We start from the raw sequence: 15514 nt of genomic DNA, 5'->3' as shown, positions 1-15514 counted from the left end.
TAAACACGAGTCAAAAACACTTCTGTAACAAAGTTTGTTGTTGATACCACAAATACCACCTTCTCATATATGCGACATTTTCAAGTTCCCAGAGCAAAGATATGTTCTACAGTTTCATTCTGTCCACACCATTCACACAACCATTATTTAGATTTAGATGTAGACTATATATGCTCCAAACTTAATCTTGATTATAGGCTATATCTTTCTTCTGTCCCATTTATTTGACTAGCGCTACTTCTGCCTCTCCCAAACTTGGTCTCCCTTTGATTTCTCCAACTGTGGCCATCATTTTTTTTCTTTATTTAGGCTTGATCTCTATCATACCTATTTGGATTTCCTACGATTTCTTCAGCTTCTTTTTCACTTTTATCTGTAATCTAGATTATATAGGCTACCATAAGACTAGACAGACAAATCATAAAAATCAGCATCACATCCAGTTGAATTAATAAATGGAAGAAAATACACTCTTACCAAACTCATTTTAAAAGCTTACCTTGTGAAGCCAGACTACAATGAAAGCAATAGAATTAGATTATTATTTATTAAAACGTATAATTATTTTTAGGTCAAACATACAGGACAACCAGGCCAGCTGACAGTCTTGCCTGGGCCCGGGACAACAGACCCGTTTGTCCCCCCCCCCCCCTATCGGCGGGTGTGAGGACAACCATAACCATAAGTGAAAATCATAGAAAACACTTTTAAATTTAGGCTATGTAAATTACATTTAGCAGGTTTTCGTTCTTTCTGACATTTTAGTGTTGTATTTGTCAAGTTTTATAAGGTAAAATGATTATAGTGTAGTGTAGTATTTAAATAATGTTGTAATTTATCAATATTGTATTTATATATATATATATATTTTTATTAATACTTAAAACAATACACAAGTAATAACCTTTATATACTGTCTATGGTAATAACAGATAATATTTTAAATTTTTTAACGAAAGTTCAAACTAAAATGACGGAGAAACAGCGAGCCGTCAACATCCCGCCTCAAACAGGACCTCAGACGAGGAGCTCAATATATCGCCTGCTTGCAATTATACGAATATTTGTATAAAGCTTGAACAATAATAAAAATGCATATTTCCCAATATAAATAAGATGTATTATTTCATCTCAACTATTATCACAGGGTTGATTTGAGATATATAAGTATTACCAACATTATCTATCTAACTAACATTACCTATTTACGCGACGCGGCGCGGTCAGGACCTGAAAACATGGGGTCGAAGAAGAATCGTAGGAGCCGATCGCGATCTTGCTCTCAAGAAAGATCCCGCAGACATGTCCGCTCGCCAGAGGACAGACAAAGTCGGAACCGCTCTCCTATGAAGGGTTCTCGCAGACGAGGGCGGTCTGACAGCGGCGGCTCCAGGAGCAGCGGAGGTTCCGCAGGCCCGAGCCGACACAGAGGCAGGGAGTCCGGCCACTCCAGCGAGTCTGACCGCGATCACAGAGACAGAAGAGCACGATCACACGGAAGATCAAAAGACAGAGACAGGTGCATACAAACATAGACACAAATAATCAAACTATTCTGTAGGAATTTCAGTTTGTCCGTTAGGAGGGGGTACGTGGACATTTTTAGAAAAAAACAGTGGAAATAGTGAAAATGACATTTAACAGTGCAGTACTATTTAACGAGTGGAAAGACGTAATAATGTAACGTAATAGGCAACCCAAGGCGAGTTTATTTATATAGCACGTTTCATACACTGGTAATTCTCGAAAGAGAAAGGCTTATTAGGAAATACGTAAAAAATTGAAGAAAATAACAAATGAGGCCTAGTTAAAATGGTATACTTAAAATGAAAATGAGAAATAATAGAAACAAATGTTTGTATTATCTGTATATAAATTATTATTATTATAAATATGACAGTTCTAATAATAAGCTTGTGCCTTTACACAAGAAACTAGGTAGATGCCTATTAATTGTCAAAGTCGGTATGAAACGGAAGTTGCAATATACTTTTCTTTCACATTGTGACGTATATCCGAGTGAAACACGTCATCAGAGAAGAAAAGAGATGTCATTGTGTGAGGAAGGGAAGTTATTTTGATTACGAGGCACATCAGTTGTAAAACAACAATGTGCACGGAGAGTAATTTATAATAAATGCTGTAAAAAACAAGAATTGTCCATTTTGATTTCTTGGTGACTTTAAGATGGGGGTCCTCCTTTTATACAAAGATGTTATTTGATCATATCCAAAAAACTGTGATTGCAAGTGTTCTAACTGTTTTATTTTCATTTATTTATTTAGCTCTTCTGGTGATAATCACAATGACCATAAGAAACATAAGATGAAGATGAAACACAAGGATGAGAAGGGCAGGAGGAGGAGTAGAAGCTCGTCGCGCTCCAGCACAGACTCCAGCGTGGAGCGTGAACGAGAGAGGAGACGACAGAGCCGGAGTCCCAGCCGGGAGAGAGGGAGGAGAAACAGTAAAGAGCGGGAACGAGACAGACGTAGACGATCGGAATCCAGATCCTCGAGTTCCTCTTGCTCCTCCGTCGACTCTGATCACGGGGGAAAGACGGCACAGGGTCCCTCCACTGTCAAAGAAGAGACCAAGAAAAAGAAGGAGATGATGAAGGCGCTGGAGACCCCAGAGGAGAAGAGATCCAGGCGTCTGGCCAAGAAAGAGGCCAAAGAGAGGAAGAAGAGAGAGAAGATGGGCTGGAGTGAAGAGTACATGGGCTACACCAACGCCGACAATCCGTTTGGAGACAACAACCTGCTCGGCACGTTCAAATGGCAGAAGGTGAGAGAGATGCTTGATAGCAGAGGTCAGATGCTGAGAGTGGACATGTGTCCTTTTGATCACGTCACGTTCTGATATCGAAGCAAAACAATATTTACCTCAAAACATTTACGATTCAGGGGCCATTACGATGCCATGATACGATTCAGGGGCCTGTGATAGATATATCAGTTATGATATTATGTGCTAAGACTGGGTATTGACAGAAATTTCACGATTTGATTCGATTTCGATTCACAAGCTTGTGATTCGATACCGATTCTATATCAATTATTTAGGATATATCTACATTACTTAGCAAATTTTCTTAAAAGGAAAAAGCCTTTGCTGAGTCACTAGTTGGTACTACGTTACTATAGTATAGAAGGTTAAAATTACACTTAACAGGACATTTTTAGTATAATGAAGTTATAATACTAACTTTATAATTATAATACACAATTATGTTTCGACTATAAACGTTTAAATGGTGGCTGTCATAACTTGATCTGAGGAGGCAACAGTAATCTGTCACGCCAAATTAAAGAGCACCAAAACGGTATTGTTGGAATTTCATCATAAAATTTACAGAATTTTAAATCTGAGACATCGTTTCATATCAAAATGAACAAAGCACAAAGCTTATTGTGAGTTATTGGATATTGGATATTATTGGAAGGCGAGCTACAATGTTCATCAACTGAAAACAGGATAGACTAAAAGATCAATACTTGGGATTTAAAAATTGAAATCAGTTCATAAAAATGAGAATCAATATTTTTTTACCCAGCCCTATTATGTGCCTATTTGACACAGGCAGCGTTTTTTACTCACAAATGCAACCAAAATGTAACATTAAACATTTAGGCTAATTGAACTCCTCTCTGAAAATCCTGAAAATCTTGTATCCCCATTGGGACATCTACAACAGAAAATACATTAAAAAAAATAATAATTTAGAATAATTATAGAAAAAATCATATTACTAATGAGTTTATCAGTCATCTGTTGATGACAGCTCATCATTGACTTGTGTAATGAAAACAATTAAGACAGTCTCAAATGTATATTGATTGATGATACATAATATTGTTAGTCATTTGATTGGTGCAAAGGATGATATCGATGTACCGTTACACCCATAAATGCATCTTGATATTGCAGTGATGTTGCTTGAGAAAGTCTGGTTAGGACTAAATAAATAAAATATGTTTTTCTGCTGTGTGTGTGTGTGTGTGTGTTTTCAGGCTCTGGAGAAGAAAGGCATCGGGCACTTGTCAGAAAAAAATCTGAAGGAGAGAAATAAACACATCCAGGAGGAAAACCGCAGGGAACTACAGAAGGTGCCAGAACACACTGACATGTTATAGAACTGGGATTTTTTTTAATGAAGAAAAACAACAGAATTTAGAACAATGTATATACACTTAAAGTATTTTTAGTTAACATGACTGGAGGCACCATAAACAAATGTGATAATATTTGAATTAGTCAGAATCAAATATAAGATAATGTTCAAAAGGTCAGTAGTTTTTTAAAGGGGTCATGACATGTTTTTTTTTATTTTATTATTATGTTCCCTTAGGTGCAATTATAGTATTACTATAGTTTTTTTTACAAAAAACTTTTAAAATGTAGTGATTTATGACCTTTTCCCACCCTGTTTCTCATCCTCTGATTCAAACAGTCTGTTTTGGGGGTGTTTCCCCTTTAAGAGTTCAGTGTTAACGCCCACTGTTATGATTGGCTAACGTCAGTGCCTATGTATCAATTATTAACGCCCCCAGCCAGAACATTTGCGGATTCGGCGTATTTAAAAAGTAGTTTAAAGTTTTAAATACATTACTTACAGTTTGCGTCGTCGTTGTTGAGCCCAGAATAGTCGGCACGGACTTATCTTTGAGCAACAGTTTTCTGGCAAAGCCAGCATCATTTTGGGATTTGTTCTCAAAACAGTCATCCTTCAAATGTATAGAACAAACGCTTAAACTAACACTGCCGTGACTGAGACGTCCGCAAAAAATAAAGTGCATCCATTTTTCCCTGACGACTGGATCTTTCGCAGCGTATTCAAAGATGTTGTTTGTCCACAGCCAGGAACAGCACATCTGCGGCATCGTAATTTCCCTGTACACAGACCCACTCGCTGTCCGTCGACTGAACACTTGTGAGGCGCGCAGCGCGCGGGCGCGACAACGATACGAAATGAGCGTAGTTGCCTTGCGCTTTAAGCGTAGTTGTCTTGTGCTGGAGGCGGTCTATATGCAAACGCTGGTACGTCACTTTGTACCGTGACATCACTTCTTACCATGGATCCAAAACGAGCTGTATTTAGAGCTTGATTAAATAAATGATTCGTTTATAATGGGGAGGAAGTCTTAAGCTATGAAACTTGCAGGACGTTTTAATGGTACAAAAACCTCTTATATACCAAAAGATCAAGGCAAATTTGGTTTCTCATGTCATGACCCCTTTAATTTTCATATATAATGTGACAACATATCAGTATTTTTTTTTTTAATTAATAGTTTATTAGTTTTTATATTTTATTTAAAAAGTAGTTTAGGATTTTGTTATGTTTTGTTTGTCATTTTTATTAGTTTTAGATTTTTTCACCAATTAGTTTCTATTAATTTTTATGTCAGTTTTAGTTTAACTATTAAGTTAAACTGAATGGAAATTATAAATGTTGTTTTGGCAACTAGCTGAAATACAATGTTTAATTAAAAAAAATATTTATATAATTTTCGTTAAAGTTTATTTTATTTCAAGTAATTGAAGTTTTTTTCTATTGTTTTAGTTAACAATAATAACCCTTCAACATATGAATTGAACTTTCATGACATTCATAACTATTGGTTCATTTCCGTAATGAAATGTTCTCATAATAAATTGTTCTGTATTTTTGTACTACTTTTTATGTCTAAATGTGCATCCAGATTGCTTTTGGGAAATGAAACGAAATAAAAGCTGAAGTAAATGTGCGAGACTTGTGTGTTCAGGTGAAGCAGCTGCGCCTGGAGCGGGAGCGGGAGAAGTCCATGCGGGAGCAGGAGCTGGAGATGCTGCAGAGGGAGAAAGAGGCGGAACATTTCAAAACATGGGCGGAACAGGAGGACAACTTTCATCTGCACCAGGCCAAACTGAGGTAATGCTCTTCAGATGGCTTGTAATACATGCATGCATGTGATTGGATCATTTGTAACGTGTGTCTGTGATGTGATGCAGGTCTAAGATTCGTATCCGTGACGGCCGAGCGAAACCCATCGACCTGTTGGCTAAATACATCAGCGCTGAAGATGATGATCTGTCGGTGGAGATGCATGAGCCGTACACCTTCCTCAACGGACTCACAGCCACAGACATGGAGGACCTGCTGGAGGACATCAAGGTGTGTAAGAGAGAGAGAAACAAACAATCGTTTAACACTTGATTGGTTCAGACGTTACATTCAAATGTAAAGTAACCGTACGTCTTACATAACTTCCATGGTGATTTTGGTCGTAGTCGTAGTTTTACCCGCTGTGTTATTGGCTGCAGGTGTACATGGAGCTGGAACAGGGCAAGAACGTGGACTTCTGGAGGGACATGACCACCATTACTGAAGACGAAATCAGCAAACTGCGCAAAATGGAGACGTCAGGGAAAGGGCCAGGTGATGTGATGACCTTCACTATCATATTTACATCCTGTTTACTTTACAGTTGATTCATTTCAGAGTAAATATTGTATACAATAAATGTTCACTAAATGTTAGTAACTTTAATTTATAAATTTCTATAGTTTTTTTCAAGATTGTATTTACACTACTATTCAAAAGTTTGGGGTCTTTTTTAAGGAGTTAGCAAAGATGCATTAAATTGATGGCAATAAAGGCATTTATAATGTTACGAAATATTTCTATTTAAAAAAAATGCTGTTCTTTTGACCTTTCTATTAATCAAAGAATCCTGAAGAAAACGTATCAGTTAACTTTCCACAAAAATACTAAGCAGCACAACTGGTTTAAACATTGATAATAATCAGAAATATTTCTTGAGCATCAAATCTGCATATTAGAATGATTTCTGAAGGATCATGTGACACTGAAGACTGGAGTAATGATGCTGAAAAATTAGCTTTGATCACAGGAATAAATTACATTTTACATTTCTATTCAAATAGAAAAGGTATTTTAAATTATAATAATATTTAACAAAATTACAGTATTTTTGATCAAATAAATGCAGCCTTGGTGAGCAAAAGAGGCTTATTAAAAAAAAACATACCAATCCCAAACTTTTGAATTGTAGTATATATTTTATTATTGTATTATAGTTTATTCATTATTTATTTGTCATAATTATTTTCATCCAGTAGTGGACAAATATTTTTAATGACCCGCAAGTTCGATTAAACCATCAAAATACATGGAAAATATTTTATATATATTTAATTATTTTGATAACACTAAACTGGTTATGGTATTTATCTACCTTACAAAACTACCAACAAAATTATTTGGCAAAAAAGGGTTAACTACAGGTTTTATTTTACTATGCAAAAACAAAAAGCTCACAGGAAAAACATATGTTGACTGCAGTTATTATTAATATTCATTGGTTCTCGCTTGCTTTTGCATGCGTTCATAATTTCTATGTCAGTCAGCCTGGCCAAAAATTGTCACGTTTCATATCACAAATAAAATGATTGACTCCTAGCACAACTAACCAATATGCAATTATACCACTTTTTGAATAATATTTGAATAAAGTGTGAAGATTTTCTTAGTCCAGCCTTCACTTTTGGCCACGAGCAACAGTTCTCTCTAAATAACTGCAGTGAACTCATTTGAATTTTTTTAATTCACATAACCGTGCAAATGAAATATGTTATATGAAATGAGGTTAAATAGTTTTCTACAACACATCTCATAATTTATTACATCAAGTAATGAAAGTCATCATCTCTGATTTTGATTTTTGATTCAGGTGACCGGCGTGAGGGCATAAACACATCTGTCAGCACAGACGTGCAGAGCGTGTTTAAAGGGAAGACTTACAGTCAGCTTCAGGCTCTTTATATGAACATCGAGAGTAAGATCCAGGCCGGAGGCTCCAACCTGGACATCGGCTACTGGGAGAGTCTCCTGCAGCAGGTGCGGGTCTACATGGCACGGGCCAGGTGCGTATCCCAGCAGAACTGTCATGGGGATTTGGGATTCAGCAAACCGTTTTTAGCATTCAGCAATGTGTTAAAATAAGGGCCTGTGTGTGTTTGTGAAGGCTGAGAGAGCGGCATCAGGACGTCCTGCGGCAGAAGCTGTATAAACTCAAGCAGGAACAGGGTGTGGAGAGTGAACCGCTTTTCCCCATCATCAAAGAGGAGCCAGAGAATGAGCGGCCCATGTGAGTGATTTCATTTCTACCTGAACGTTCACACTTACAAGTGCTATTTTTTTTTAGGTTATTCTATGCTTCCAAGATGGAAAAATGTAATAAATTGGACCCTGCTGAATTAAATGTGCAACAGAAAGGCCATGTGACTATGTAGTATGCCATGTTGTCATTCTGCATACTGTTTAACATATAAAATAAAAGCATTATAAAGCTGCATGATTAATTGTGAAAAGATCACAATCTCTTATTCCTAAATGACAGTGATAAACCTTTGACAAGTACGATCACAGTGAACATTCAGATCTGGGTTCTGATCCAGAGAGAGTAGTCGTGTACAGATATGAAACCGCTTCACAAACAGTCTTTTCAACCACACACTGTCATTATTTCTGTGTTACAAATATTCATATTATAACAGCAGTACTGGGACTAAAGTTTATAGTTCTCATATAATCACTGATGTCTACGGCAGTGAATCTAACGATCAAAATAACCGTTACACCAGTAGGTGGCGACAAGGGACTTAAAATAATAATGATAGTTTTAATCTAATCACAACCGACTGGAAAATTCAATAAAATGACCTGAATGCTTAGACTAGTTAATCTGAATGTTATTTTTAGACTAATTTGAACTGGAGAAAAATACTATATAACTGTATTTTTTAAGATGGAAATAAACTGGACTCTGCTGAATTAAACTTGCAACTTTGTGGTCACATAACTAAGTAGTTTACTACAATTTTTAATGACTATTGTTGCATTCTGAATACTGTTGCATTTATTATTATTTTAAATAGTATGCATTATGTACTTCTTACTATCAGTATGCTAAGATTCCTGGGTTTCCATAATGATAGAAAACATGGAAATATAAGGGAATTTGTATAATAATTTTTTTTTATGCCTGAAAATATCATGGATAAAATTATCTAGTTACTCAGCTCTGAAAATTGTAAATTCTAGTTCTAAAATATGTCAACCTGAAATTGCACTATAATTTTTTTAATATATATTCTAATCACAAACAAAAGAAACTATATTTAAAATAAATAAAAATAATTGCATTCCAAACGTTTGATTTGTCCATTCTGTTACCCATTGCCCTAGAGAGGCGGAGTCTGCAGAGGAAGAAGCGGGCAGCTCTCAGCAAGGTGCACACTTGGAGAAAGAGGACGGGAGGAAGACCAAGAGGAAGGATGGAGAAGAGGGTGAGCGGTCAGGAAGAAGCAGTCCTGAGGAGAAGAAGGGAGAGGGAGAGGAGGGAGAGAAAGATGAAGCAGCGGAGTCTGTGTTAACAGAGGAGGATCTGATCCAGCAGAGTCAGGCTGAGTACGACTCCGGCCGCTACAGTCCCACGCTCCTCCAGCCCTCCGAGTTACCGCTGGACACACACATCATGAAGGTGGAGGAGGACCTGCAGAGACTCCTGCTGGCCCGGAGACAGATGCAGGTGACAGGTGCGTATCGCATCATAGACCATAGTGACATTACACACGCCACACGCTTTAACGGTTCACTACCAGAATTGTATCAGGAAAAAAAGTCAAAGTTGAAAATAAGCATGCACTTTCATTGTTTGAAAGAATTTATGGACAGTGTATAGAACGTTATTTATTTTATTTTTTATTGGCTTCATATTCTATTTCCCCACTCTTTTGTTGTTGTTGCTTTGTCCAACAAAAAAAGGGCAAAAAACATGTGCAATTCCTGCACACTGGGTGCTTAGAGAAGGCAACATGAAATTGCATGTAATTTCAACTTCTGCCACTGGGAGGCGCATTATGTCCCACCTAGAGGTCTTCAGGGGTCCACTTGGATCCGAAAACCCGAGGTCCAACCCGAGACCCGAGGGAGTTCGGGTCCAAAACTCTGACGAGTGTCTGGGACACGGGTCGGGTTCGGTATTAGTGGCCTCGGGTCTCGGGTAATTTAAAATAAATATGCCTTTTCCAAATGGACCCGAGAAGACCCGAATTCTTTTCAACTATGTTGGGCATTTAACAAAATTGCATTATTTAAAACAACTCTATGACAACGTCACTTTTTCTAAGTGAGAGAATGAATCCGCGCTTCTTTGTGCAATGGGCTACAAGCACGGTTGCTTCCGCATTTATTTACTCAGTTGCTCCACATAAACCATTACATTACTTTTAAGAACAATAAAACAAAGGTTGGGAAAGTGATATCATTGTTCCTTTTGCTTCTAACCTCTAAATACATCCCAGTTCCTGCTATTTGTCATCATCACTTTGGGTTTGAGGGTAAAAAAAGCACCGCATGATTGGTGAATATCCCTGAAAAAAAAAGCTAAATAAAAAATATTGTTTAAATTACTAAAATACCCTAAATAGACAATGAGTAATAATAATCCACCGCACTGCATAGGATATAAAGATGCAACGACAAATTAAAGCGCACAGTTTCACCTAATAAATTATTAATTTGCTTGGCTATATAATTTATCATTTGAATAAGGGAACAACCCCAATAAAATTGGGGTAATCAGAAAAATAGTTTTATTTTATTAGGCTACATCATAGATCAGAATTTTCTTCAGGAAACGGGCAGACTTGAATAAATAGCAACCAGCAAAAACAATAAAAATTGCTAAACAAATTTTAATATTTAATCCAAAGTTTGAACATTTATGAGTAGGCTAAAACATCTGATTTTGAACGTGTGTTGTGTGACTGTTTACAGTAAGCAGACACGTTGCTCAAATAAAGAAAAGTTGCGAAAATAAAGACATGCCTACATGGTAAATTTGACCTGCTATGGTGGTTCTAATGCCCTGGTTTTAGTCTGGTTTTATCTAAACAACTTTTTAACAACGGGATTGTAGGCTAAATAACAGGATACAATAGTATATTTTATAGAAAATCTGTATAGGCTACATTTGAAAAACAGCCATCTGTAAATTTTACCCTGCAGTGGTTCTAATGTGCGCTAACCAAGCGTATGGTCCGGTAAATAACATTATGCCAAATTTTATAGGACGTAATGGGTTACAGTGATGTGTGATTGACATTTCAACACTTCAGCGCGTAGGCCTTGCGTCTATGTTAAGTGCGTTTTTGAGAAGCGCAGGGCTGCAGGCTGTGCACAATGTAAATGCCGTTTACGTTCGGGTCCAGTCGGGTTCGAAAGGAAATGCCGTTAGGTCGGCTCGGACTCGGGTCTAATTTTATCGGGTCTGTCTCGGGTCGGGTTTTCCTTTAAAAAAAAAAATGATTTATGCACGTCAGGTTCGGGTAAGTAGTGATTCGGGTCGGGTACAGTTCCCCCCCCCCCCCCCCCCCCCCCTCTGTACAGGCCACTTCGAATTTAGAAAGATTTGTAGAAAGATTACATTTGATTTGGGTGTTACAAACAGCAGAAAAGCAGGAAATAGACTCAGGGAGGCACTTAATGGGCTTCACTAATGGGCTGATGGTTACAGAACATGTTTTACTTGATATCTTCAGGTTGTCATCCCAAAAGTATCATGCTCTTTGATGTTCCCTTAAAGGGATAGTTAACCAACATTTTTTAATTCTGTCATTAATTACTCACCGTCATGTCATTCCAAACCCGTAAGACTTTAGTTCATCTTCGGAACACAAATGAAGATCTTTTTGATGAAATCTGAGAGATTTCTGTTCCTCCATTGACAGCTACGCAACTACCACTTTGACGGTTCAAAAAGTTAATAAAACTAATCCATTTGAATTGAGCAGTTTAGTCCAAATTTTCTGAAGAGAAAATGTTACGCAGGTGCGTTTGAGCTTCAGCTAGAACCAAAAAGGTTCGTTCTCACTCGTCCAGCAGGTTTGATTGAGCTTCTGTTTATGTTCGCTGATCAGTGTTTAACCCTTTCACACGTAAGTTTAAAATATTCTGACTGACCCCCCAGCGTGAGTTTTTCAAGGTGACCGTTATTTAGAACCTGTCACTTTATCGTTTCTATGGTGACACGTCATTGCTTGTCACGTGACACAGCGCAAACACAACACAGCGCTGAATGAATGATGATCTGCTTTTATGTAATTTTCTCTTTTTGATTCAAAATATTCAAAAATATGTTAGATATAGCATGAAACACAGATATTCCGATTGTCAAATATGTGCATGTGGATGTGTTTGGTTGTTTAAACACTTTTATAACGATCGCGTTAGTTGAGCTGTATGTGCGATGGGCGGCGCCATGTTAGTTTGTGCCACAGGTCTGTTGGATTTACAACACGTCAATTCATCCACTTCTCACGAAATACATGAAAGTAAGTGGCAGGTTAACTGGGAGAAGAATAGGGTAAAATGTAAAGCTACTTACACATTGTGTATCTGATATGAATAAAACGTGTCGTCTTTTATAATGGAAATAATTATTATTGCCGCTTCCATAGACATCTGTGTGTATTTTACAAACTCAAATTCATTGGTTTGCTAGTACTTATGTGATTTTAAATGCCTGAAATCTAAAATAAACATTATGTGGTTGAAAACACTGAATAGTTGTGATATATGACAAGCACTGAGCACGTCCGTCTCTGGCTCAGTGCCAGCCAACGCGCGAAAGCACATTTGAATTTAGCAGTTGATCACGTGATGCGCTGACCGTTCTAATCACACCGGTGTGATCGTACGCTCCAGGGACCAGCCAAGACTGATCACACCGGTGTGATCGTACGTGCGAAAGGGTTAAATGTGAATAAAAGCCTAAATTCAATCTAAAAAAAGTTATTTTGTATAACTGTTATTACAGAAACTTCACGTGTCAGCAACTGGAATTAAGAATTCGACAATCATTCGACTAAATATTCTTAGCTGACAGGAAAATAAAACTACCTTATTAAGAGTTCACATTTGCCTTCTGTTGAGATTTACCCATGCTAAAACGTTTGTGTTTTTCTTGAACAGGTGATGCAAATGAAAGCGCGGAGGATGCGTTTGTGCGTCGCGCTAAAGAGGGAATGAGCGGCGACGAGGCCCAGTTCAGTGTCGAAATGCCTTTGACTGGAAAAATGTACCTGTGGGCCGACAAATACCGCCCGCGCAAGCCCCGCTTCTTCAACCGCGTTCACACCGGCTTCGAGTGGAACAAATACAACCAGACGCATTACGACTTCGACAACCCGCCGCCCAAGATCGTCCAGGGCTACAAGTTCAACATCTTCTACCCCGATCTCATCGACAAACGCTCAACTCCACAGTACTTCCTGGAGCCCTCGAGCGACAACAAAGACTTTGGAATTCTGCGCTTCCACGCCGGACCGCCGTACGAGGACATCGCCTTCAAGATCGTCAACCGGGAATGGGAGTATTCCCATCGCCATGGCTTCCGCTGCCAGTTCGCCAATGGAATCTTTCAGCTGTGGTTCCACTTTAAGCGTTACCGCTACCGGCGGTGAAGAGGAGGATCCGCTAGCGTTTGATTTATATAAGCCAAGTGTTGATTATAGAGAACACTGGACGTTTATATTTTCAAATGCTGTAAAATTGGTGTAAATCTAAAAATACAAGTACAATCTCTGTTTATTGATGCCACACACATCCCAGTTAGTGGAAAAACTGTTTTTCAAAGGGGTAGGACCTAAATACGTGTACTTGACATTTTCTGTTTTGCAGGCACTTTGCTTGAATTTGATTCCTTTTTAATCCATGTTAGTTGTTTGTACCTTAGAATTGTTATTCTTTTTCTATTTGTCTTTGAGATGATACATTAAAGCTTTTTGCTAACTTCTTTTTGTGCTCATTTTTTTATTTGTTTTATTCATTGGCAAAATACATTTACAGCATTTAAGGTGCAAAAATATATTCAAGTTAAAAATATTGTTAGCATCTAAAACAAGTTTCCTCTGTACATTCATTTATACATATATATTTAAAAAAAAAACATGTAACATGAGCTGCATTAAACTTTGATTTAAGATGCAGTCATTTGACACTTGTCTTGGCATCCTGAAGATACAGGAAGTTCATTCTTGGCCATGTGGAATTTCCTTGCAACATGCATAAGTTTGTTGCAACACACTCAGCGGGTTTTAACAAGACATTTTTTTTTACCGCCGAAGGGTGTCCCTAAAACAAGTAAAACAACCAATACAATTGTCCTGAAATAGAATCAAAATAGTCTCTTGCCTCAGACTTCAGCCGAAAAAATCATGTTTACAAGATTCTGAGTTTATAAATGATCACTTCTGAGGGAGAACTACGGTAATCACTGGATTTGATTCAGTTTGTTTGCGGGACTTACTAGCAAGTTAAGTACATATTTTTGGCCTTGTTAGTGGCCGTTCACACAAAATACTTTTTATTCCACTGCACTCCTTTTCTATTGGTTTTCTATTTAAACTTGTGCTAGACTGACGTGTTTGACCATTGCGCTTGCATTTTTTACATTTATTTATTCCACTGCACTGCCCTTGCAAAAATGCGTTCTGTGTGAATGGCCCTTTATGCCTGTGAAATAATCAGTATTTATTCATTTTAGACAGGACGCAATTCTTATTATCACTGAGAGGTCATTCACACGGAATGTGTTTTCTTTTAAATTGAGCGCTGCATTTGTCATGTGCAAGATGCAGCAAAAGATGTTAGCGTTACGTTCAAAGACATCCTTCTAGTGCATGTTAACAGAAAGAAAAAAAAGTGCAGTGTAATGCAAAATGCGTTCTGTGTGAACGACCCCTAACTCTTCACATGGTTTTACTGATTTCTAAGGAACTGTTTGTGGATACTCCTCTATTTTTCATATTGTGGTATAATCTATTTTATAAACCACACATGTGGTTGGTCGCTTGTGTAGGTACACAATTAGATGATAATTTCCTCTCTAAGTGGGTGGTTTCAAAAGTATTATAATGGGCCTGTCCAAATACCCACACTTGTGGTCTTTGCACTTGATGACTTGTCTACTACAATGACATATTTCCTGTAAGTGTTCTGTAGAGAATGAAATGTTATATGTAAATTCCTCACAATTTTTAGGGCACGAGTTCTTGAAAATGATGGGAAACACTTATCTTTAAATACCGTTCTGAAGCAGTATTAGAGATGGATTTAGTGTGCTTTAAGGTCAGTCTTGCACACTTATTTCCTATCACGTATCTCAAGATCAGTTTCAGATGAAAAAAGTCGGCTGTGCAAATAATTTGGTGTATAGTGAGGAAACATCAGGGCCATTCGGTTCAACAAAAACCCCTAGAGAGTGTATTTGTATGTATGAGTATATGTGCATGCTGTATGGCTGCTAGTAGCCTATGTGATGTACTTGTATATGATTTGGGAATAGGGGAGAGCCTATAAACCGACTCCACACATGTTTTCAATGTGTTCAGGAGCTCGGGAGGTGCTTGTAAGATACTTGGCTCAACTTGTAAATCCTCTTAC

General features: G+C 37.7%; 2 protein-coding genes across 2 annotated transcripts in view; one reads left to right on the top strand and one right to left on the bottom strand.

Annotated features, from left to right (window-relative positions):
• The window catches only part of LOC306998107 (uncharacterized protein), a 514861-nt gene that overhangs the window by 4636 nt on the left and 494711 nt on the right, over positions 1 to 15514 (bottom strand). The gene's annotated exons all lie outside the window — the stretch shown is intronic.
• Positions 1063 to 13865, top strand: cactin. Its single transcript, XM_079611886.1, has 10 exons — positions 1063 to 1519; positions 2286 to 2787; positions 4014 to 4109; positions 5769 to 5914; positions 5995 to 6157; positions 6307 to 6421; positions 7737 to 7929; positions 8031 to 8153; positions 9254 to 9603; positions 13043 to 13865. The coding sequence occupies exons 1-10, from the start codon at positions 1239 to 1241 to the stop codon at positions 13531 to 13533; spliced, it is 2460 nt and encodes an 819-aa protein (XP_079468012.1). The 5' UTR covers positions 1063 to 1238; the 3' UTR covers positions 13534 to 13865.

The sequence above is a fragment of the Phoxinus phoxinus genome (genome assembly GCF_949152265.1).
Source record: "Phoxinus phoxinus genome assembly, chromosome: 5".
NCBI lineage: Eukaryota > Metazoa > Chordata > Actinopteri > Cypriniformes > Leuciscidae > Phoxinus > Phoxinus phoxinus.
This window is presented reverse-complemented; position numbering and strand designations above follow the sequence as displayed.